Raw genomic sequence first — 24,935 nt, forward strand, 5'->3', positions numbered from 1 at the left:
TCAGCTTGGGACTTGCAGCCAGAAACCTACCTGAAACTCATGGGTCTGCAACTGGCTTGCTGAGACTCACTGACTTCTATCTGCACACTGCTACCCATGCTGTCTATCATGATAGCAGAGACATACCCTGAAGGAGGCCCTTCATTTTCATTTTTATTTTTTATTCCCAAAATTAGTATTTTTGGTTTGTTTTCTTTTTCTCCTCTTTAATTTTTTTCCTACTCTTGGCAAATTTTTGTTTTTCTCTCCTTTTTTTTTCTTTCTTTTCTCTTTCCATTCTCTGTTACACTCACTCTTGCTGTTCCACATTGTTCATCTCCCTTTTTGTTCCTGTTCTGGCCCTCATTCAGAGTTCTTCTTTATTTTTCTATTATTCTCTTTTTCCTTCTCTCGCCTGTGTCCTCTGGCCTCACTGCTAAGCTTCCCCTATCTTTCTACCTATCTCTCCCTCCCCAACTCCTTCTAACTCCCCATCCTGAAGGGTAAAGTTGTTATACTGAAGCGTTTCTTCACTATAAACATATGTTGGGTTGGTCTGCAATTTTGATTTAATTCACACAGTTAAAGGTGATAGGTTAATAACTACCACAAAATGTCATTTTCTACAATGTACCTGATGCTATGGTGTTGCTGATTTTATCACTTGGGCTGAGGGGTTGTTATTGATCTAGTCAGTAGTCCTTCCTGGTATAATGAAAATGAGATAGCCTCAGAGTCATTAGACACTCAAAACAAAGACCAGCTATATCTGGAAGACACCTCTAAGAAGGAATCATTCCATAAAGGTTCTAATTACAAGCAACAAAGATACTTACAATAAGCAATTTTGAAGTATCAACCCAGGAGTTAAACCAAGGACAGTACCAAAAACAAAAATGAGAAGACATTTAAGCAAGGCACAAACTCAGACTTCCATCCCACCAAGGGTAAACCCCGGGGGAAATGAGGTGGAAAAGTCTGATAATCAACCAACCACCTGGACACCCTGAACTGATAGCACAGGAAGTAACCAAACAGATGAATGAGGCTCTAGAAAAATTGAAAGAAGAAATAATCTCCCAGATATCTGCAGAGATGGTAAGCAGAGTGAAAGACATGATTAGAGGTTCTAGAATAGAAACAAATAAAAAATAGATAAGGGTTGGGGATTTGGCTCAGTGGTTCCGGTGCCTATCTCACAAGCACAAGGTCCTGAGTTTGATCCCCAGTACCAAAAACAAAACAAACCAAAAATAGATGAGCTCAGAAACATGCTGGAAGCCATGAATACCCAGCATAAGAAAGAAATAGAAACCATGATCACCAAACATAAGAAAGAAATGGAATCCATGAAACAGATTCAAACAGATATTCAGGAGATTAAAAACTCCATTGAAAGTATCCATAGCAGATTAAGGGAATCTAAAGGTAGAATATCAGATATAGAAGACAGGATCCCAGTTAAGGACCATGAAAACAGAAATTTCTTAAAAATGATAAGAGTCCATGAGAAATCAATCCAGCAGCTGCTAGACGATGCAAAGAAGAATAACATAAGGCTGACAGGAGTCCATGAAAAAACAGGAGAAAGTAAAACTGACATGAACTGTTCACAGAATAGTGGAAAACTTCCCACTCAGAAGTAGAGAATTGGACATACAGATAAGTGAGGCATATAGAACTCCAACTAGCCATGATCAAATTAACTCCCAACAAATTGGAGAAGAGTTTAAGGGGAAAACTAATTCACTACCAGAGAGAAAAAGTCCAAATAAAATTTAAGCCATTTAAACATCAAAAAAAAAAAATCACCATATAGCACTCTAAAGTCCACAGTGAAAGTTACAAAGTCCACAAACTATTGGCAAAGGTATTTTTTCCTACACATACAAATGATGAAGATCATGGCTGGGGGGCGCAGTTCAGGTAGTTTTTAACCTATCAAAGATTTGCTTTTTACATCTGACATGGAGTCCTATCTTACTAGTAGAGAAAACAGTCCAAACCTGTAGCTCAATTCTTAACAGAGGCTTAAGAAAGGGCTCTGATAGGATCATTTCAGATCACTCTGAGACAGAGGGTATCTGATGATCACTGACAAGAGTTCCCCTTTCACCTCACTGAGGAGCTCAGATAGGGAGAAGATATGGAGATTTTCTGCTGAATACCTGGATGGGCTGTCTGGAGCTAGTTTCTTCTGAAGGATCTTTGGGTATCTGTCAGAGAGTAGCCCTGGCCATGACCCCTCAGTTGTCAACTCAGTTTCCACTAGTTCCATGCAATCAGAGATCTGTCTCTGAAAGGAACCCAACTGACCATGTGGTCAACATTGCATTTGCCATTGGCGTCAATGGGAGTGGAGATTCACTGGAGGGCAACTAGAGAAATCTGTTCTCTGCTTTGAGAGTGGCAGCTGCCCCAAGGGCAATTACTAGCTGGCAGAGTAACCACTGTTTGACATTCTATAAGGGATATAGATAAAAGCTTGAACTGCCTTTATCTGAGGCAATATTATAACAGACCCATTTAAAAATATTTTTAAGCAACTAAGTCCAAATGCAACATATACAAAACAGGAATAAAACCTAATTTTAACAAAGTACAAGGCATAAGAGAAACAAGAGGGCTGGGGATTTAGCTCAGTGGTTCCACCACCTGCCTCGCAAGTGCCAGGTTCTGAGTTCAATCCAGGATACAAAAAAAAAAACAAAAGAGAGAAACAAGAAATATGCAAACATTTAAAGCACACAAATTAAAATTAAGATACTTTTGAAACAAAAGCTGAAACAAAGGCCAGAATTTATGAAACAAAAACAAGAATCTATGAGGGCTGGGGATTTAGCTCAGTGGTTTTGCTGCCTGCTGTGCAAGCGCAAGGACCTGAGTTTGATCCCCGTACCAAAAAAAACCCCAACAAGAATCTATGAAACAAACGTCCAGAGCCTATGAAATGAAAGTTACAATCTATGAAGCAAAAAGACCAAAGTTGGAGCCTATAAAAGAAAACTCTTATCTCGTTGTGGAGCAGTATGGACAAAACAGCCTATGGCTTATGTTACCTGTTACATTCATTTACATATTTTTATATGACAAACATTTGGATTCCAACTCCCTTCCCTCAAGGGGTCCCTCACACTGGCAAACTGAGACCAAGACCAAATCAAAACAGGTGAGAAGCTTTCATTCTTGCAACCAGGACTGAGTAAAAAACAGGTGAGAGAGCCAGAGATTTAGCTCAGTGGTTTTGCCACCTGCTGAGCAAGTGCAAGGACCCAAGTTCAATCCCCCATACCAAAAAAAAAAAAAAAAAAACAGGTGAGAAGCTTTCGTTCTAGCCATGAGAAGCTTTTTTTCTCCTACAGGGGCCACCAGGCCCTCCTTCTGCCCAAAACTGGGGCAGGTCTAAGAAGCAAACGAGTGAGAGTGCTCCAGGGTCTTATCTCCTCTGATGACCAGACCAAACAATGCATCCTTACTCCCTTTGGGTTTGGAAATCCCCAGGCTGCGAGCAGTTGTTGTCTCTGTCCTCTGGAGAGACTCAGAGAAAGGACTCTGAGGGCGTGTCATCTCTTCAAAGGGCCAGGGAGGGCTTCCACCATTGATCAAGTGATCAGTGCAGTCAATTCATCCTGGACAAGCCCCCACAATGTAGCAGCAAAGTGCCAGCCAGTATATACAGCTCTAGTGTTACAGCTCAGTGCAGGTAGCCCAAGAGAATGGAAGACACATCCAGGAGTCTCAGAGGCAAAGGGTACAGCTTTATTCTTAACACTGGCGGGTCAGTCTGGGACTTCTCTGCAAAGAGACTGACTGAACAACTGAGCCAGAGCTAGGTTGCTATACCCTTAGGGAAGGGGCGGGGTTACAGGAACAAGGCATTTAACATCATTTCATTGGTTAGAAAGTTACAAGTATCAATGCTTTATTTATTTATATGGGCCCAGCAACCTTATTGGTTACAGAGTTTCACATATAGTGGGTTCACTGGTTAACCCAGTGCACTGGGGTTCAACATATTGCATGTGGCAGGAAAGCAGGAGTAACAAAACTGTTTAAGAACAAAGAAAATTCTGAGATGTTTGAGGGAGCTGGACACAGGCAGGCTAAGGCATGCTAAAAGAATTGGAGGGAAGTCATCTTTCCCTGTTAGCAAGTCCAGCTTTAGCTACAGAAAAGTTTATTTCCCTTTCATTAACATTCACCATTGAGTGAATAGTGAATAGAGTATGACATATTAAAGGGTTAAACCAGACTTTAGCAACTAGTTGGGTTTTATTAACACTGACTACAGGAAAGTGCATGCATTTGGAGTCATTGAAGACAAGAATGGTGGGACATGTTATGATAGGTATCATAGTGCATATGTTCTAGGAAACATACTTTAATTAGGTTTCTCTTATAAAATGTTTCTCCCAAATATGTCTTTTCTTGATAATTTAGAATGTATTGATTTACATTTATTTTATATCTGTATTATTGTTATTCACTCCAGATACCAAACTTCCAGTTATATAGGAAATGTAGGAAGCTAGGAGTGGTGCTACACATTTACAAACATAGATTCTAAAAATAGTGTACTTAAAGCAAGAGAATCACAATTTCAATGTCAAAATGGTCAACTTAACCATGAGTTTGCATTGCTGGGCAACCAGCATAAAGTTGCAAATAGATTTAAAAATTCTCTGGAATTCAAGTACTAAAAAGGATAAGGTCAAAGAGCTGTAAGCTGAAATATTTAAATCATTAATCATACATAAGTAGATCATTGAAGTTGCAAATTTTAAAAGGCTTCAAAAGTGCAATGTAGCAATTATTTCTTCTAATGCACTTAACAATATGCAGACAGTAATATTAGATACATTTAGACTGTTTACTAAATAGAAAGTAGGCAACTCATAATAAATTCTCTTAGGACACAATAAACCTTTATATGTCTTAGGACAAACTATAAACATTATATTTGCAAAATGTAAATATTATACTGATTGTAATAGAGAAAAATTAGAAAGTATGGGGATGGAACAGCTTTACAAATGTTCTGTTGTTTTTCAATCAGTGCAGGAATGGAAGGAATCCAGAATATTAGTCACACAAAGCAAGTACTTTACCACTGAACTACTTTCTCATTCCACCCACTTGCTTTTGATGCAAACTACTGCACATTATTAAGTAATCTGTTACTTCCATAGTAAATCATGAAATGAATTTAGACATATATAGTATTAGAACAACATTTAATACTTAAAACTAAATTAAAGTGACTGTGAGTATATAAAAATAGAGCCATCCCAGGTCTTAGTACTTTTTTCATCAGAGTAAATGCAAGAAATATTTTGCCTATATGGTTTCACTCTGGTTAAGTGGAGTCATCAAAAGACTTGAAATACCAGCTTAGCCAGCAAGGAGCTTAGAATCAATACAAGTTGGGCCATCAAGTGGTTCAATTAAGTGGTTAAGAGAACTTTGCTTGGGAAAGTTCTGCCATTACCTCATGGGTGTTTGGACTACAAGAAGACAGCAGATGGCTCAGCTCCCTTTTCCCTAAGGAGTTAATGGGTCCCCAAATTAGAGACAAAAACTCTCAGGGTTGGGGGAGTCCTTCTGTGCTTCTGTGGTCTTGATAACTGTATTGACCTAAGGTTGAAATGGAGATGTCCGTTCACACTTATAAAACTCTCACCAGAGGCATCATGTGGACTTCAGATCTCTTCCTTATGAATAGGGTACCATCTTAAGGAGTGCAGGCCTAGCTGTCTCCTCTCTATAGATCCCAAAGCAAGCAGATGGGAAATCTATTGGATCTCTTCACCACACAGATTCCACCAACTTTCCCACTAGGCCACATCCTTGATGAGACAGGTTTGATTCTGATAATTAAAACAAGAATAGCTTATCTACAATTGTAATATGATCTGGGTTCAATATGAAGTAGGAGGTACCAAAAGATGGATACAGGATGTAATTTAAACTATGAGACTATTCTCCAGTTATAGCATTTAGGCTTGGAACATAAAAGGTGGAGTGAAATAGCCTCATGTTCAGGCTTTTTGTGATTCCATCAAAGGGAGTGCCCAAAAACTGTGGTACTTAATGTGGGCCCCAAGGAAGTAAAAGATATCTTAAATGACCTTGTTCTGATATCCACACTTATCTCTCAAAGGAACTGAGTCTCACTGATCTATTTAGGGAGGATAACCACACTAGGAGGTCTTCTTGAGTTCCCTTCCATAATCCTCACACCAATAAATCAGGTCCATCCCCTCCAAGTGACCAGGGTACTCCAGCAGAACCTAGGGAACCAGAGGAACCCAACATTCCTTAGCTCCCTTGGCAGCCTCCTCTGGCAGCCCTCAATCCCACTGGGTACAGACACCTTTGAGCCTGGAGGTCATACCCAGAGTGGTGCTTCTTATTATTCTGGTTCACAACTTGTTCTGTGGCAAAGAAAAGTAGCAGGTGGAAGAAAATACTTGAGTACTTTCCCCCTTTTCAGTTGCAGATGTCCAGCAATGCGAAGAATGGCTAGGCCAACTATCAGAATACCCTAGTAAGTTTAAAGATGAGTTCCAAACTTAGTCGCTTCTTTTGACTTGCCGTGGTGAGATGTCTAACTTATCTTGGCCACTTGCTATACCTCCAATGAAAGATAAAGAATCCTAGAAGAGGCTAGGAGCTACACTGATGAACAATATGCTTTAAAAAGAGAAGGAAACCACTCTGGAACAGCTATTCTCTCCTCAACAGAACCAAACTGGGACTATAATACTCAGCATGGACTAGAAATTGTGTGTAGCTCCTTTTATTATGGGGATGAAAAGGTGATTTTAAAACTCTATTAGGATAAAATGAATGCATTCATACAGGTCACAGAAGAAAACCCAGCTAGCTTTTGTAAGTAACTAGCAGAAGCCTTTCACACATATACCGCTATAGTTCCATCTTTCAGGGAAGGAGGGATAATAATGGAACATTTCCTCTGTCGGTCAGTCCCAGATATCTATTGTAAGTGACAAAAACTTCAGATGGGGCCACAGACACCTATGGCCCAATTGCAGGGTACGGCTGCTTTTTTTTTCTTTTCTTTTTTTCTGTGTTCAGTCCAGACCCAGAGGAGAAACAAAAGAAAAGGGCTAAGATAATAGCTATTGCTATTAGTAGTGTTTTAAACTCATGCAGGTCGTCTAAAGAATAACCCAGGGAGGCCTGGGGATTTAGCTCAGTGGATCTGGCATCTACCTTGCAAGCACAAGGTCCCTAGTTCAATCCCCAGTACCCAAAAATAAAAAAAATAAATAACCCAAGGAACAACCGGTCCTGTTTCAAGTGCAAAGGAACTGGACACTGGGCTTGAGGTTGCACCAAACCTCTGCCTGAGCCCTGTTTTGTGTGTAAGACAGCTGATGTGCCTCACTCATAGCACTGGAGATTTGACTGTCCCCACTTTCAGAGAGGAGATAGGCCACCTAAAATCCTCATTTCATGCTCTGACATCTGAACAGCCCCAGAGGAAACTACAATGCCCCTATCCATGGACATCACGATCTCCTCTGAGGAACCCTGGGTAATTCTGGATGTCATAAGGGAGTCAATTCAACTGCTTATAAATGGGGGGGACAACTCATTACGTTTGATTTCCTCCTATGGCAAACTTTCCTCTACATGTATAGCCATAGTCAAGGTCAAAGGGACTCCTAGTCAGAGATTCTTTACTCCATCTCAAATGTGTCACTCTGAAGGTCAAATGTTTAAACACAAGTTTCTAATTATCCCACAGTGTCCTATACCTTTGCTAGAAAGATATTTATTAACAAAATTAGGGCCAATTCTAAATTGCAGCTAAGGCCTAAATGGATTTTACTTGCTGGGACAACACTAGGTTTACCTGACCAAATTACCCAATGGTTACACCCTACCGCATGGTATAAGGAAATACCTGGTGAGGCAAATTCAGCTATGCCAGGAGTTACAAGAGTAAACAACCCTAAGTATTTCCCAACTGAAAGCAGTATCCAATCAAGGAAGAAGCATACAAAGGCCTCCAGCCTCACACTGACAGATTTCTCAAATACAGCCTTTCGAAATTTTGTCAATGCCCCTGCAGTACTCTCCCCCTTCTCCCTGTAACAAAGCCCTCAGAAGAAGATAGGATGGTATAAGACCTCTGCCTCATTAACAAGGGTGTTATTCCAATCTGTCCTCTGGTGGCAGATACATATACAATTCTCTCTCACATTCCAAGGGATACTAATTGGTTCTGAGTCTGATTCAAAAGGCATATTCTTCTCCATCCTGTTACATCTTGACTCTCACTTTCTGTCTGCCTTTGAATAGGAAAAGCCATTACAAGAGAAAAATAGTAATATACCTGGTCAGTTTTCTTAACAAGGGTTTAGAGACAAAGCCCTCACATTTTTGTTTGGGCACTAGAAAAAGACTTGAAGAATTTCAAGCTAGAAAAAGGAACCATCCTACAGTATGTAGATAATATTCTAGTCTGGATCCCAACTCAAGAACTATCTAATCATAACACCGTACAAACTCAACTTTTATGCCATTTCTTAAGAAGGAGCATAAAATTTCCAAAGAAAGGACTCATATATACCCAAAAAAGTACAATATCTGTGATATATTCTTACACTTGGGGAACAACAGCTGTCTAGGAACCAGATCTAGGCTATCCGTGATCTCCAGCCTCCTGTCATCAAATGACAGATTCATTCCTTCCTGGGAATGACAGGCTTTTATAGGATCTGGCTACATAATTCTTGACTAATGACAAAGCCTTTATATGAGGCTGTAAAAGGCCATGAGCCTGTGCCCCTATAATGGAAAAAGTGATTGACAATGCCTTTAGAAAAATAAAGCATGCCCTTACTCATGCTCCAGAACTGAGGACATCTGACTTTAAAAGCCCTTCTTTTTCTATGTATCAGAAAACAGTGAAATTGCATTGGGAGTCTTGACACAAAGGCTAGGACAAGAACCCCACCTAGGGGCATACATTTCAAAAAATAGATGAGGTAGCTGATGGATGGCTACCCTGCCAGAGAATAGCAGCTACAGCTGTACTATGAGAAGAAGCTACAAAGTTAACTTTGGAACACAGCCTAGGAGTTCTGACTCCCCATCAGGTCAAAGCTATTCTGGAGACAAAAGGTTACTTGTGGTTAACAGGGGAATAACTTATCTAGTATCAGGCTATGCTGTTAGACACCCCTCAGTTTATTATTAAAAAAAACCCTGCACTATTATTAATCCCACTACTTTGATGCATAGTAGCCCAAAAGTTAGCCACTCTTACGAACAAGTAATCTCCCAGACCTATCCAAGCAGGCAAGAAATCAGTGACATTTCCCTCCAAGATACTGAGGAGGTGTGGTTCACTGATGGGAGTAGCTTTTTCTGAAAAGAACATCGAAAGGAAGGTTATATGGTTGTCAGTTGACAACAGGTCCCTGAAGCTAAATCTCTTCCCCCAGAAACTTCTGCCCAGAAGGCAGAACTGATAGTTATTATTTGGGGACTGATATTAAGAAACAAGTTTAAACTTCTATACAGACTCTAGATATGCCTTTCTGATGCTACACACACATACAGCAATCTGGAAAGAAAGAGGCTTACTGACAAAGAAACAATAGTCTATAAAAGAGGAAATTCTACAACTCTTAGACACGGTAAATCTTCCTAGGTAAGTCACAGTCGTGCATTGTAGAGGGCAACAGGGAAACATATCTGAAGTCTCCTTGGGAAATCAGAAGGCTGACAAGGAAGTAAAAAGGATAGCCTTATAGCCCCTTAAGACACTAGCCTTATTCTCAGTTCCAGAGGAATCATTAAATCTAGTTTGTACTCCCCAGGAAGATAAACAGACCTTAGGACAAAGGGGAATTCAAAAGTGATTCTAGTGGTATTTAGGAAACAAACTGGTCCTTCCACAAGGGACACAGTGGAAGGCTATAAAAACACTTGATTCTGGGCCAGGGATTTAGCTTAGTGGTTCCACTCCTGCCTCATAGGCAGAAGGACCCAAGTTCAATTCCCAGTACCAAAAAAAACAAACAAAAAAACCAAAACAAAACACTTAATTCCTTTCATATGGGAAGATATGCTATATTGGAAATGGTGACTCATGTTTTCATAGGACTAGGACTAATGGCAAAACTGCCATGAGATGTCTGAGTCTTGGCTCTGATTGCTACTCATAGCACTCATGAGAGTTTGTAGCATACCCAAAACTGGGCTAAGTTGGAGCCCATTTGAAATGTTATATGGAAGGCTATTTCTATTCTCTGATATGATAATATCAGAGGCTACGGGACTCTCACAAATATCTCATCAATCCAGGCCAAGTACAACAGGCTATCCAAATATATGTGACCAGCAGACTTCGGGCAGATGGTGGAGTGGTGAGCAGCACAGAGAGTCTCTCTGCGGTTTGGTGTTCATCCATTGGAATAAAACAAAGTGAGGAAGAGAAGAAGGAGAGAAGTGGGTCGCAGGGACCAAGGAAGGATATGAAGTAAGAATTAAAGCCCACAGGGAGAATGAAGAGAGAATCTCCAATAAAGAAAAAAGAGGTTGCAGGTAGTGCCTCCTCTCTAAGCCTGGACTTACTACTGCATGAGAAGGGTGACTCAAACCTGCAGATGAACTGTGACTGCTGGGCTATGCCAGAGACCTCCATGGAGAAACGCACTAGTGGAGTACAGCAGTGGACTGCAGTGGTTGGTAACTTGTTGGGGTTTGGACATCCCCCAAGAGAAGGCGATCAGCCAGTAGCCATCTTGGAGAGGGGACAACTAAGTTCAAAACTCAGAACATCTGTGGGCCAACTCTATCTAGTGGCTTCCAGCGGCTGAGTTCAACCAGGAGGAAGCCAAGTTTGAGCCAGTGGGTGGCATAAAGACTGTTGCAGGCTCCACAGGTCCAATTCCAGCCTCACAGCCAGAAACCACCTTGAACTTCAGTGGAACTGAAGGTGCAGGCTTGCTGGGATTATCCACTACCCTGCTGTAAAGCTATGGCTGGCTTGCTGGGATTAATCAATTTGGATCTGTTCTCTGCCTCTGTTATCTTCCAATGACAGCAGAGACACACCTTGAAATGGACAATATTTTTTCTTATTTTCTTGTTTTTCATTTATCTCTTTTTGTTTTCTTTTGTTTTTGATTGTTTGGTCTTTTTTTTAAATGAGTGTGGACAGTGTTTCTAGTTTTCTTGTTGTTCTGTTCTTGTTTTTATTTCTTCCTTCTCCCTTTCCCTCCTGTCTTCTTTATCAGTTTCCCAAAGTTTGCGTGATCATCCTTTGTCCTTTAGCCTTGCTTCTAATCTCTTCCTCTTCTTGTATTTCTCTATATTTCCCCACAACTCCTTTTATATTTTCTTTCTAGAGGGTAAAACTGCTATATTGTGGGCTTATTTACAGCATACACTTTTCTGATACATTTTAGATTTTGTTATATAACCACACATCTAGCTCATACAGTTAAAGGCAACAAATTAAGAGTTACCATAGTTTGTCGTTTTCTGGGTTGTTTGATGCTATTGTTATTGCGGATTGTACTACTTTAGCCAAGGTGACATAATTGTTCTAATCATGTCTTTTTCCTGGTATACCAAGACTGAGACTGCCTAAGGGTTGTAGAAATACTACAGGCTAGTGCCAAAGAACCAGGGGCTAGGCCAAGTAGGCAGCAACTTCTCATCTGCAATAAGTTGAAGTGGTAGGATCTTGCAACAGATTCAAAAGCCAGCTACATCTAGAAGATACTTCAGAGAAGTAATCATTTGCAAAGGCTTCGAAATACTAGAAATATAGCTACTTGCCATAAACAAGTTATAAGCATCAACCCAAGAATTAAACTAAACAAAAAAATAGAAAATGAGAAGACACTTAAACAAGATGCAACCCCAGACTTCCAGCTGACCAAAGACAAACCCAGCGGGCAATGAGGTGGAACAATGTAAAAGCCACCCACCTGGACTCTTTAAAATGGTAACAGTGAAAGTAACAAAGCAGGTGAACAAGGCTCTAAAAAAATCAAAATGAAATCAGAAACAATAACAATTTCTCAGATAACTACAGAGATGGTGACCAAAATGAAAGATATGTTTAGTCACTCTAGAGCAGATTTAAAAAAAAAAAAAAAAGGAACTTATGAAATGATGGAAATGAATGCCCAGCATAGGAAAGAAATGGAATCCATGAAACAGATTCAAGCAGATACCTAGGAGATTAAAAATTCCACTGAAAGTATACACAGCAGAATGAGCCAATGTGAGGACAGAATATCAGATATAGAGGATAGGATTGCAGTTAGCAATCATGAAAAGAAATATTTCTTCAAAACAGCTAGAGACTATGATAAATCAATCCAACAGCTGCTAGATGATGCAAGGAAGAATAACATAAGATTGACAGGAGTCAATGAAAAAGCAGGAGATAGCACAAATGACATAAAAAAGATAGGGCCAGTGATTTAGCTCTGTGGGACCATGCCTGCCTTGCAAATGCAAGGTCCTGAGTTTGGTCCCCAGTACCAAAAAAACAAAAATAAAAAAGCTGTTCACAGAAGGAATGACAGAAAACTTTCCAAATAGGGAAAATGAATTTGACAAACAGATAAATGAGGCATACAAAACTCCAATTAGGGGCCAGGGATTTAGCTCAGTGGCGCTGCTGCCTGCCTTGAAAGTGCAAGGACCCGAGTTTGATCTCTGTACCAAAAAAAAAAAAAAAGAAAGAAAAGAAAATGGGGCCGGGGATTTAGCTCAGTGGTTTCGCCTCCTGCTGCACAAGTGCAAGGACCTGAGTTCGATCCCTGGTACCAAAAAAAAAAGAAAAAAGAAAAAGAAAAAAAAAAACTCCCATTAGCCATGATCAAAAAAATCTACATCTAGGCATGTAATAGTCAAGATTCCAGAAATCCAAACCAAGAAGAGAATATTAAAGGCTATTAGAGAAAAGAAACAACTCACATATGAAGGAAAGCCCTTCAGAATCATAGCAGACTTCTCAACACAAACCCTCAGGTCAAGGAGAGCTTGAAGTGAAGAATTTCATGCCCTAAAAGAAAACACTCTTCAAGGCTGGAGATTTAGCTCAGTGGTTCTGCCGCCTGCCTCAAAAGCACAAGGTCCTGAGTTTGATCCCCAGTACCAAAAAAAAAAAAAAAAGAGAGAGAGAAAACAATCTCCAGCCCAGATTGATGTAGCTTATGAAACGATCTTTCAAAATTGATGAAGAAATAAAATACTTCCACAACAAAGAACACCTGAGGAAATTCATGAACGCCAAACCAGAAGTCCAAAATGTTCTGAAAGATATTCGAGAAAGAGATTAGGATTACAACTCCATGAACCCCAACAGAATGAATCCACTAGGCAAGGCAAGAAATTAAACAGAGGAGGAAAAGGGAGCCAACAACAGGAAAATAACAAAAGGATAAATCAATACATATCAGTTATATCCTTCAATGTAAGTGTCTCAACTCATCAATCAAAAGAAAGAGCCTGGCAGTATGGATCAAGAAGCAAGATCCAACAAAACGCAGCACACAAGAAACACATTTAATTCAAAAGGAAATTCATAGACTGAAAGTCAAAGGATGGAAAACAATACTCTTACACAACAGGAACCTGAAAAAAAGTTTTGGTAGCTATTCTATTTGCAAATAAAGTGGATTAAAAGCCAAGACTAATTAAGAGAGACAAAGAAGGTCACTACATTCTTGTAAAGGGAACAATCTAAAAGGAAGAGATAACAATCATAAATACATATGAACCAAATACTAGTGTACCCAACTATATAGAACAAATATTAACCAACATGAAAAATCAAGTAAGCACTAATACAATTGTAATGGGGTACCTCAATACTCCACTGTCACAAATAGACAGATCAATTAGACAAAATATCACCAATGAAATATCAGAACTGAACCATACTTTTGAACACATGGACTTAGTAGATGTCTACAGTGTTCCACCCCACAACATCAAAATACACATTCTTCTCAGCTGCACATAGGATGTTCTCCAAAACAGACCAAATACTAGCTCATAGAACATGATTAAGTAAATGGAAATGAACTGAAATTACCCCATGCATATTATCAGACCATAGTGCAATGAAATTGGAAATCAACAGCAAATGTATGTGATGAGGGTCCTGCCCGCTCCTGGCCTAGGGGGACCACCTAAAGTTTGCCCTGGAGACCAAGTGCTTGTGAAAACCTGGAGCAAGGGAACACCAGCAGACCAGTTAAAGCCAAAATGGAAGAGCACTTTTTTAGGGATCTTCACAAAACCAACTGCAGTAAAGGGGCAGAGATAGATAATTGGAATCACCTTTCTAGATTAAAATTAATCCCACCTGAACTGTCTGAAAAACAAGATCACGCAAAAGGAGAAAGCTACTCGTGTGAGCCTCTGGAAGACAATTTCTCTTCAAAAAGCAAGGTTCCTGTGCTGATACAGATAAGTAAACAAGATCTTGCTAAGACCATGGCTCTCAGACTCTTTGATAATTCATCTGAGATTTCTCTCTAACATACAGACAGAGCCAAATAATTACCAGGACCCTGTATGTAGAACTTTTGTGAGTTCCAACAAGATGTGGCCTGCATATAAAGACACAGATGCAACAAGGAGCTTGCTATTGTGACCTTCATAGGAGACCAGGCTGTGTCTCCCAGACACAGAGTATACTTCTACTTTTATTCTTTTTATCATTTCTTCTCTTTTTCAGCCCAAGCTCACAGTGTAGAGCTGGATTTTCCCTTACTCCTTCAACCCTCACTTTTTAAAAAACTTTTAAATAACTTTATTATCAGACACACACATACAAAAATTAAAACCATTCAAAGAAGAACAATGCAAGGGGGAAAAAACTACAATATTCAAATACAGTAGATCTCAACCAAAACAAAACTGAAAAGCACTTAAACATTTTTGCACATTACTTGAAAAAGCAGCTCAAGCACCAATAAGACACCAGAGGTTGTGATTTGTTTCAGAAAGATTCCCAAAACCAACATTGAACAAATAATGATCTGGAAAAACAAAAAAAAGCCTCCAGTTAGTTAGCAGATTCCACATAAGCCAAACTTCTCCCTCATTTAAATTGCAATACAGTCATATGACACGTGATGGAAACACAATCCGAGAAATATGTTATTAGGCCATTTCATCCGTGTGTATCCTTAATTACACTTTCAGTTTCTCACACTAGAGAAACTATTCAGTATTTACATGTGTCCTATTTATTTCACTTAAGAGGATAGCCTCAATATGCATCCATTTAGCTATAAATGTCTCTAGTTTCTTGTTCTTTATGGCTGAGTAGTACTACATATTCTTTATCCAGTTTCCAGCTGATGGGCACTAGGGCTGTTTCCAAGCTTTTACCATTATAAACTGTCCCACTATAAACATGGGTGCACATATATCACTGTGGTAAGATTCTTTTAATTCTTTTGGGAAGATACCCAGCAGGGGAATAGCTGGATCAAATGGGACTTCCAGTCCTAGTTCTTTGAGGTATCTCCATACTGATTTCCACAGTGGTTGCACCAGTCTGCACTCCAACCAACAATGGAGAAGGGTTCCTTTCTCTCCACACCCCTGCCAGCATTTGTTATTGGTTGATTTCTTGATAGCAGCCATTCTTTCTGGGGTAAGGTGGAATGTCAGTGTTGTTTTCATCTCCATCTCTCGAATAACCAGTGATGTTGAACATTTTTTCATATAAATTTGTTTGCTGCTTTTACCTCTTTGTCTGAGAAATGTCTGTTCATTTCAGATGCCCATTTTTGAATTGGGTCTTTGAAATTGAGGGGTCTGATTTTTTTCCAGTTCTTTATATATTCTAGATAGAAGTCCTTTGTCTAAGGTACAGTTGCTGAAAATTTCTTCCCACATTGTAGGTTGTCTCTTAGCTCTGTTGGTGGTTTTTCTTGCATTGCAGAAGCTTTTTAATAAGATCCCAGTCCCTTCACAAGGATGTAGTGACCATCTTTGTCTCTCTTAAGTAATTTTGGCTTGAAATCTAGTTTGTCTGCAAATAGAATTGCTACCCCTGCTTTTTTCTGGGATCCTGTGGCATGGAGAACTGTTTTTGATCCTTCTACTTTCCGTCTATGTATTTCTTTTTGTGTTAGGTGTGTTTCTTGTATATAGCATATTGTTGGATTTTGCTTCTTAATCCATTCTGTTAGTCTATTTTTCTTCATTGGTGAATTGAGACCATTAACATTGATAGTTATAATTCATAGATAATGACTCATCCTTGTCATGATGTTTTACTATTGATGGTTCTTTTATTTGTTTTTTTCTTTTCCTTTTGCTTTAGTTTCTTACCTTGCCTCATGGCTTCCCTCTTTTGGGCCTCATGGAGTTGTGATCTCCATTGTCTTTTTCTAGGATATTGCTTAGGATTGTTTGGAGTGCTTGTTTGGTATTCATTAAATTTCTCAGGTGTTCTTTGTTGTGGAAGTATCTACTTTCCCCTCAATTTTGAAAGATAATTTTGCAGGACACAACAGTCTAGCTTGGAAGTTATTTTCTTTTAGGGCTTGAAATACTTCACTCCAGGCTCTCCTTGACTTGAGGGTTTGTGTTGAAAAATCTACCATGATTCTGATGGGCTTTCCTTTATAGGTGATTTGTTTCTTTTCTCTAACTGCCTGTAGGATTTTGTTCTTCTATTGGGTTTCTGGGATCTTGATTATTATGTGTCTAGGCGTAGATTTTTTTTTTTTTATCATGGCTAATTGGAGTTGTATATGCCTCACTCGTCTCTATGTCCAATTCTCCACCTCCGTCTGGGAAGTTTGTTTTCTACTATTACTTCTGTGAACATTTTATGTTAATTGTATTTTCTGTTTTTTCATGGACTCCTATCAGTCTTATGTTATTCTTCCTTGCATCGTCTAGCAGCTGCTGGATTGATTTCTCATGGTCCCTTACTATTTTTAAGAAATCTGTTTTCATGGTCCTTAACCACAATCCTGAATTCTATATCTGACATTCTATCTTCAGATTCCCTCAATCTATGCATGCTTTCAATGGAGTTTTTAATCTCCTGAATATCGGTTTGAATATGTTTCATGGATTCCATTCCTTTATGTTCGGCGATCATGGTTTCTATTTCTTTCTTAGGCTGGGCATTCATGGCTTCCATCATATTTCTGAGCTCATCTATTTTTTACCTGTTTCTGTTCTAGAGTCTCTAATCATGTCTTTCGCTCTGCTCACCATCTCTGTAGTTATCTGAGAGATTATTTCTGTTTGAATTTTTCTACAGCCTCATTCATCTGTTTTGTTACTTCCTGTGCTATCAGTTCAGGGTGCCCAGGTGGTTGATTATCAGACTTTTTCACCTCATTTCCCCCAGAAATTGTCTTTTGTGGGGTGGAAGCCTGAGCTTGTGACATGCTTAAATGTCTTCTCATTTTTGTTTTTGGTACTGTCAGTTATAAGTCAATAAGTTCCAGTAAGCCAGTCACAGACCTGTGAGATTCAGACAGACTTCTGGCTGGAAGTCCCAAATTAAGCTCCCCACCCTCCTGCAGGGCTGAACTCCACAAGGCTCTACCACAGGTTCCAGCTGTCTTTCCCCTAAAAATAATCCAGGATCAAATGGGAAGTGATGATCCCTCCAACTTACCAAGTACGGCGATCTGGTGTGCTTATATTACAGAGATTATCTTCACTTTTCCAGTGGGCTTCAGTTTTCATCAGGGAGCCTGAGAGAGGCCCTCTCTCTGCTGTTCACCTCTGCAACTCAGGACAATGGCCTTTATGTCCCCCTGTGGCTCTGTAGTGTGGAACCAGGTAGCTGCACAGCCGAGAGATGGGGGGGGCGCTGGCTGTTGGTGCAGGTGCCCGTGCAGCAAACCTGGCAGCCAGTGGGCCTGTGGGTGGGGGGCGGGGTGTCCTCATGGTCTCCTGGAGGCAAGTGGGTGGGGCAAGCCGGATGGAGCAGGACACAACTACCAGCATCTGACCGCAAGGCCAAACTAGCAGCCCGTGTGCCTGCCGGGTGTGTGTGTGTGTGTGTGTGTGTGTGTGCGTGCGCGCGCGCACGCATGCATGTGCTCACAGTCTCCTGGATGCCACTCCTCACTTTTCAAATAAACACTGCACACATTTTTGGCTTGTCTCATCCATTTCTTTGTTTGAGGCATGAAGGACTTGGAATAAGTTTAACTGGTGACCCATTTCTAAAGGAGCTACCTGACAATACTGCCCAACAACATTTTGGTGTTGCCAGCCAGGAGATAACACTTTCCCCTTGGGAAAGATCTGAATCACTTTGAATTACAAATTACTCTGAATTACTTTCCAGACTACACATAAAAAAATCACTATCTCCACCCACAGTTTAGAAGATAATTATTTGTAACTAGAATGAATCTTGAGTCAGTTTATCAGCTCATCAGGTTTTTTTCATTTTGCATGGATTAATATGCTTCAATTTTTATGTTCAAGTACTTTTTTTGGATTTTTAATTTTTATTTTATTTTTTCATTAAGTTTATTGGTACATTTTAGGTGTACAATATGATGGCATTCATCATTGGGAATTTGTACCTTTACATGATATTTCTTGGTTCTTATTTTTTTCCCAAGTCCCCTGGCATCCCTTCAACTCCTCCACCTCATTATTTATAAAGACTTTGTTTCTGTTTTTCCCTTTTTTCGTATTTATTTTTTCCTTCTTTCCTTTCCCTAACCCCTCCCACTTCCTCTTCAGACCTTTTTTGTCCCTATTTCACATTATCTATTATACATTTTGACCCTCATTGATCCTCAAGCTTTCTGTTTCTCACACCAGAGAAACTATTCAGTATTTATACATGTGTGTCCTATTTATTTCACTTAAGAATATGGCCTTCATGTTCATCCATTTAGCTACAACTACTTAAAACTGACACTATTTGACATCCCAGCAAAAGATGTTTACCATCTTATTTTTAAATGAACACAAACTTTGACAATTAAAAAGACAGATATAGCCTAGTAAGTCTTTTGGCATGAAATTTAACAATAGCAAAGCCATATTTCAGCAACAGTTGCAGAAATAAGATCTAACTTGCTTGAGTTATGGAATGCTTGCTTTAAAAACTGTAGTTATTGGGGCCAGAGATTTAGCTCAGTGGTTCTGCCGCCTGCCTCACAAGTGCAAGGTCCCAAGTTCGATCCCTGGTACCAAAAAAAAAAAATTGTAGTTATATCCCTTAATATCAATTAATGTTTATATATGATAGAAAAGGGATACTGCTTGCTTTTTAAAAAATCACAAACATATAACAAAACAAATCAGAATATATTTAAAATAGCAAACTGATATAGACAGCAGTGTATAAATTAGCTGTTTGCAGGTCTACAACACAGAGATTGAGAATTAATGATTTAATTAATGATTTAGCAGATCTACTACTGAGTATGTCTGACCATACATCCTTAGTATAGATTCTGTGACCACAAGGTAGAAGGTGCAGGGCCTTCAAAGAAACAGGGAGAAGCTGTCATGTATACAGTTGATACATTCTTGAGAACTGTTTCAGTTCAGCTTTACCATGCAGGAATTCTATAAACTCAAACCCCTCACTAAACAAGCCTAATCAATAGCACACATTAGTTCTTAAATTTCTTCATAGTAGAAATCAACCTAAATATACAAGAACTTTGCAGTCCATTTTTACTCTGAAAGTGTTGGAATTCATCAATCCATTCCATCACAATGTGTCTCCTATGAATCTTCTGGGGAATGTGAAGCCCTTGATTCACAGTTTGCAATACAAATATACATCAAATAGAATGTTATCCAGAAAGATAAACTAATCTTGCATTGATTCAATAAAATCTACTGAATCTTTATTATTTTGACATTATTCAATCTGTACCTCAAAGACAATGATTATCATGATAAAATGAGATTCTTTGAGAAGTACTATTAGCCCTTAATATTTTACTAAACAAAGCATCAAATGACATGAAAAAAAAATTGAAATTAAAGTGAAAATCAGAGATTTTTTAATGTTTTTGAAGATTAAAAAGCACGATATCCATAATTAAGAGGACAAGAAGGCAAAAAATCATAATGATATACTTAAAATCATCATCACCCCAAGTAGATTCACTGAATATTGGTTAATACTTTATCTAACAAATGTAGAGGAAACAATCTTCTCAAAACCACAAGAAATATTTACCAAGACAAATAAATGGAGCAACAGTAAAGAGCTCAACATATTCAAAGAAATGGAAATAATGTCAATTGAGCCCTCAAAAAGTACTGGAATTAAACTGGAAACCAAGCAGCAGAAAAATGCTTGGTAAACTTTTAAAAATAGAGATTAAATCACAAATTTTAAAAGACGTGTGAAAAGAATGGCTTATAAAATTATTATTGTTTTCATAATTAAAATTGAATTTACATATTATCATTTCAGGGAGTGTTTCCAGAAGAATTTAAAACAATGCATGTATTAGAAAACAACAAAGAATTCAACTTAATATTCAAATATCTCACTTCAGAAATCAGTGAAACATCAGCAAGATAAAACTGAAAATAACTCAACAAATAATTGCAAATTCCATGCTCAATATTCACCCTGGATTATAAAACACAATGAGAACTATTAAAAGCATGTATAAGGGTTGAGGATTTAGCTCAGTGGTTCCGCCGCCTGCCTCACAAGCGCAAAGTCCACAGTTCGATCCCAGTACCAAAAAAAAAAAAAAAAAGTCACTGACCAAAACAAGGGGGCGGGGCGAGGATTTAGCTCAGCGGTTTTCGCTGCGTGGCCCGAAAGCACAAGGACCCGAGTTCGATCTCTGGTACCAAAAAACCAAACAAACAAAAAAACAAATGTACAAATGGGCTACTGCATAATAAATTGTCATCTATTACATTAAAAACCTACAGAAACTCTAAGCTCATATAATGCACAGAAAACACTAGGCAGGTAATAAACAAAAAGTTTTGACATTAAAATGAAGTACATAAAATTGTGTTCACTTCCCTATAGCATCATTGTATATGTTGGAAAAATTAAAGAACTAACAAAAACTAAGAGATTGTAGCATGCTGTACATTCCTAGCTTAGTCACAGATATCTGTCATTTTACTATGTACTATTAACTGAATTAGAAATTGATATTATACCATATGCAGCACACATTATGACACAGAAACAACTTCACGTTAAAAGCTCACACATGAAAAATGCTCAACACAAGATGTAATCAACTAACACATGATAATATAATAAAGAAAATGGTATTTAAGAGTAAATGGAGAAATATAAATAAATTACATCACCCTAAGTGTTGGCAACACACCATCAAGAATCACCTATATGGGGCCCGAGATTTAGCTCAGTGGTTTTGCCGCCTGCTGCGCAAGCGCAAGGACCAGAGTTCCATCCCCGGTACCAAAAAAAAAAAAAGAATCACCTATATGTGGAATATAACGTCCACCTCCATCAGCATTCCAATTCTTGAAACAATGTGCACAGTCCAAGGACTATAGCAATGATTTGAGGTGCTGGCCCTATGCTTTCCCACTCCTACCGAATCACGTCCGTGTAGATGCCTGAGTTTAATGACTCTCACACTGTGTGTGTAACAGGCAGTCCCTTCTGGAAGTATTCCTTACCAGGAACACTTTCTCCTGCGCTTGCTCACATATTAACATTCCCTCCATTTCTCTCAGCATTCTAAACTCTATGGGAAGGCCTTACTGAAGTGTGCTCTGTTGGTAGAGGAACCAACTATATCATTAACATAATTGTTTTTGAATTGCTGTGTATGTAACACAGGAGTTCACTACATGCTTGGTAAGCACTCTACCACCTACTCACATGGGCAGCAATACAGAACCTTTCTTCCTTCTAAGCTATCCTCCCTTTCCCCTCTTTCCCTTTCCCCCTTTCCCTTTCCTTCTTTCTTTTTGTTTTCTTTTCATTAATATTTTGTTGCTGTTTGACGCAAGGTCTCACTAGTTCAGATTGGCCTGGATCTCACTAGGTGACCCAGGCTAGACTCCAACTCACAACCAAAGTCCTGCCTCAGCCTCCCGAGTGCTGGGGTTATATGTGTACGCCTGGCGATTCTTTCTTTCAATTCTCATGGCATTACTCACCACTTATCCAAAGTGGGCATATAATGGAAATTTAGTGATTTACTCTCATTATCGAGGAGCTTTGGCCCGCAGAGCTAAGGCATAGCTGAGACCCCGCATCACAGACCTTTATAAAACTGAGGTCCTGCAGGTCAGCCGGAGGGACGAATGAGATCAGGGAACCAGCACAGCACAGGTACCCCAGGCTAACTCCCCACCGGAAGCAGGGTCTCCCCACAATTCCCACTCTCTGCACACAGGTGGAGACGTAGCTGCGGCTGCCCGACACGGCACTCCAGGCTGGCGGGTGTGGACAGACAGGGTGCTGGGCACACAGTGTAGACCTGCCTGAGGCAGGGCGGGAGGGAGGGAATGTCCACGGCGCGGAGACCAGGAGGAGCTCTGATCCGAGCAGCAGCGAAGAGGCGCCGGCGCCATTGCTGTTCCCACCGCTTCCGCCCAGGCCTCGCTCCTTCCCGTCCCGTCCTGAGTCAGGGCACTCGTCCCACAAACTCACCATTGTCAGTGGAGGGTCTCTTCGGGTCCTTCCCGCAGCCTGCAGCCAGTAGAAATCCTAAAGCAGGACGGCCTAGCCAGCTGGGGCGGCTCTCAGCCCTGCGTTCAGGATGTGGGCTTTGGAGCCAGGAAACAGAGCCCTCCTCCCCGGGCCACCTGATTGGACTGTTCATATGACCCACCCCTCAACTCTGATTGGCTCTTGTGCCACTGCCCGCCCTCTGAGCCGAAAGTGACAACAGAAGCCAATCCTTGCCAGCTTGAGTGCCACTCAAACGGGAGTTTGTAACCCAGACACTACTTGACCAGTCTCTCAGGATGCTGATCTGTCCTAGCCTACATTTAAGAAGAGCTTACTCCTTGCAGTGCAGAGCTGCTTCTGTCTTTTTATTATTGTTTTTAAAATAGGGGTTTTCTATGTAATTTAGTCTGGTTTGTTTTTTTTTTTTAACTCTTTTCTTATTCCCTGCTATACATAATACAGATTACATACAGGTTGACAAATCCACATTTATATAAGCATTAAGCATTTGCTTTATTGAAAAACAGTTCTAATACGAGGAGTACAGAGTTACAGTGCATATTTTTTTTGGTACCGGGAATCGAACTCAGGACCTTGCGCTTGCGAGGCAGGCAGCAGAACCACTGAGCTAAATCTCCGGCCCCTTACAGAGCATATTTTTAACACTTCGTTGCAGGTATATTAAATATGGTGTTTCACGGACTGGAGGAAAATGGGTATTTTCGCCTTCGAATTTACTGATAAAAAATTTGAATAGTGCTGCTAAGCATCAATGTTCGAAAGAAAAATCAAAACTGTTTATTGTTCCTTTTTGCCATTTGGTAGCATTTTACACACAGGCTTTGATCTTCAGATTACCCTGGATTCAGTAGAAAAACCTTTTAAATGAAGTTTTGTACAATAGAAACTTCTCAGCAGTCAAAATTTAGACAGTAAAAAGTACATGCAAAACATACTTTTCTGAAAACACGTTGAACAAAGCACCGAACTACACAAATGCAGAATGAAAACAGTATTTCAACTCCACCAAAAGTAGTCATCATAAAAGGTGTAAAAGTCACCTAACTTCACTAGGCACTGTTCACTTTTTAAACAGACAATAAAAATATTGTCCACAAACAATATCCCAGCTCTATGGCAGGTTTCAGAAAGTCTTCATCTTCATGCTTTAGTAGCGAGGAGGTGAGCAGGATCGAGATCTGGAGCGTGATCTGTATCCTCCACGACTATAGTAAGGAGAAGGTGACCGCCTTCTGTAAATCTGATCCCTGTCTCGAGCAGCTCTCCATCCATCTCCTCCACCACCACCTCCTCTGTATGTATGTAGTAGTCCCGATCATCATAGCCCCGATCATATCCTCTGTCAGAGTAATCCCGACGGCGTGAACTGCCATAGGTAGGTCTCCCCATGTAAATTCCTGGTGTTGGGGTATGTGGTCTTTTTGTTATAGAGAAATCAACTCTGATTCTACGCCCATCAAGTTCCATTCCATTGACACGTTCTTTAGCTTCCTTGGCATCGTCTACATTTTCAAAATACACAAAGGCAAATCCTCTTGAGCGCCTAGACTGCTGCTGGTCATATACAATAGACACATCGGCAATGGGACCGTATTAAGAGAACACTTCTCTTAAATCTCTTTCCGTGGTGTACAAGCTCAATCCAAACACTCCAAGACAACAGTTTGGGTCAGAATTTGCCCCGATTCCCAACATGACGCCTTCGAGTAGACATGGGAGGATGGCTGTGGCTGTGGCGTCTGCGATAATCTCGACTGTAAGACCTGCTACGAGAACGGCTATGACAGCAAGAGAGAGATCTTGATCTTGTGTAATGCCTTCGAGAGCTTCTCCTGGATCTAGACCTAGATTCAGATCTGGACCTGGACTTTGATCTGGAACGCCTGGAATCTTCCTTGGAGCGAGACCTTACAAGGGGAATGCCTTGCAGATTTCCCCGATCCATGAGCACTTCCACTTCTGGAAGCAGAACGGGATTCCCGTTCGCCGTAGTTCTGCTCGCCGCTGTTCCTCATGACTCCTGGCTTCGCAGCTCTTGCCTTCTCTATAGAGGCTTCGCCAAAGCCTGCAGGATGATCGGGTTGCTCAGCCGCTCAGAGTCGAAGCGCTCCACACCACCTCTGTGCAAGCTCTAACTTTCAATTTAGTCTGTTCTGGAACTCACTATGTAGCTCAGGCTGGTCTTGAGCTCGCTGTGATCCTCCTGCTCCAGTCTCTCCAGTGCCAGGTTTACACTGATGCACCACCCTGCCTGGCTACTCCAGTC

The 24,935-nt window shown here is 40.1% G+C and overlaps 2 protein-coding genes and 1 pseudogene across 2 annotated transcripts in view; all 3 read right to left on the minus strand.

Annotated features, from left to right (window-relative positions):
- Positions 1-22,621, minus strand: part of LOC147821657 (ubiquitin) — a 37,378-nt gene extending 14,757 nt beyond the window's left edge. The window contains exon 1 of the mRNA XM_087199612.1: positions 1-22,621. This exon is cut by the window's left edge and continues 14,757 nt beyond it. The gene's annotated coding sequence lies outside the window, so the exon portion shown is untranslated.
- The window catches only part of LOC101702748 (uncharacterized), a 47,328-nt gene extending 24,539 nt beyond the window's left edge, over positions 1-22,789 (minus strand). Inside the window, exon 1 of the mRNA XM_021247272.2 lies at positions 22,628-22,789. Within this exon, the coding sequence (XP_021102931.2) occupies positions 22,628-22,630 (3 nt within the window). The 5' untranslated portion in view covers positions 22,631-22,789. The remainder of the gene's footprint in view (positions 1-22,627) is intronic.
- Positions 22,790-23,643: 854 nt separating this feature from the next.
- Positions 23,644-24,699, minus strand: LOC101701256 (transformer-2 protein homolog beta pseudogene; annotated as a pseudogene).
- Positions 24,700-24,935: the final 236 nt, after the last annotated feature.

The sequence above is a fragment of the Heterocephalus glaber genome, unplaced genomic scaffold, assembly GCF_053883595.1.
Source record: "Heterocephalus glaber isolate CG9 unplaced genomic scaffold, H.glaber_assembly_v1.0 deba00001724, whole genome shotgun sequence".
In the NCBI taxonomy this organism is placed as follows: Eukaryota; Metazoa; Chordata; class Mammalia; order Rodentia; family Bathyergidae; genus Heterocephalus; species Heterocephalus glaber.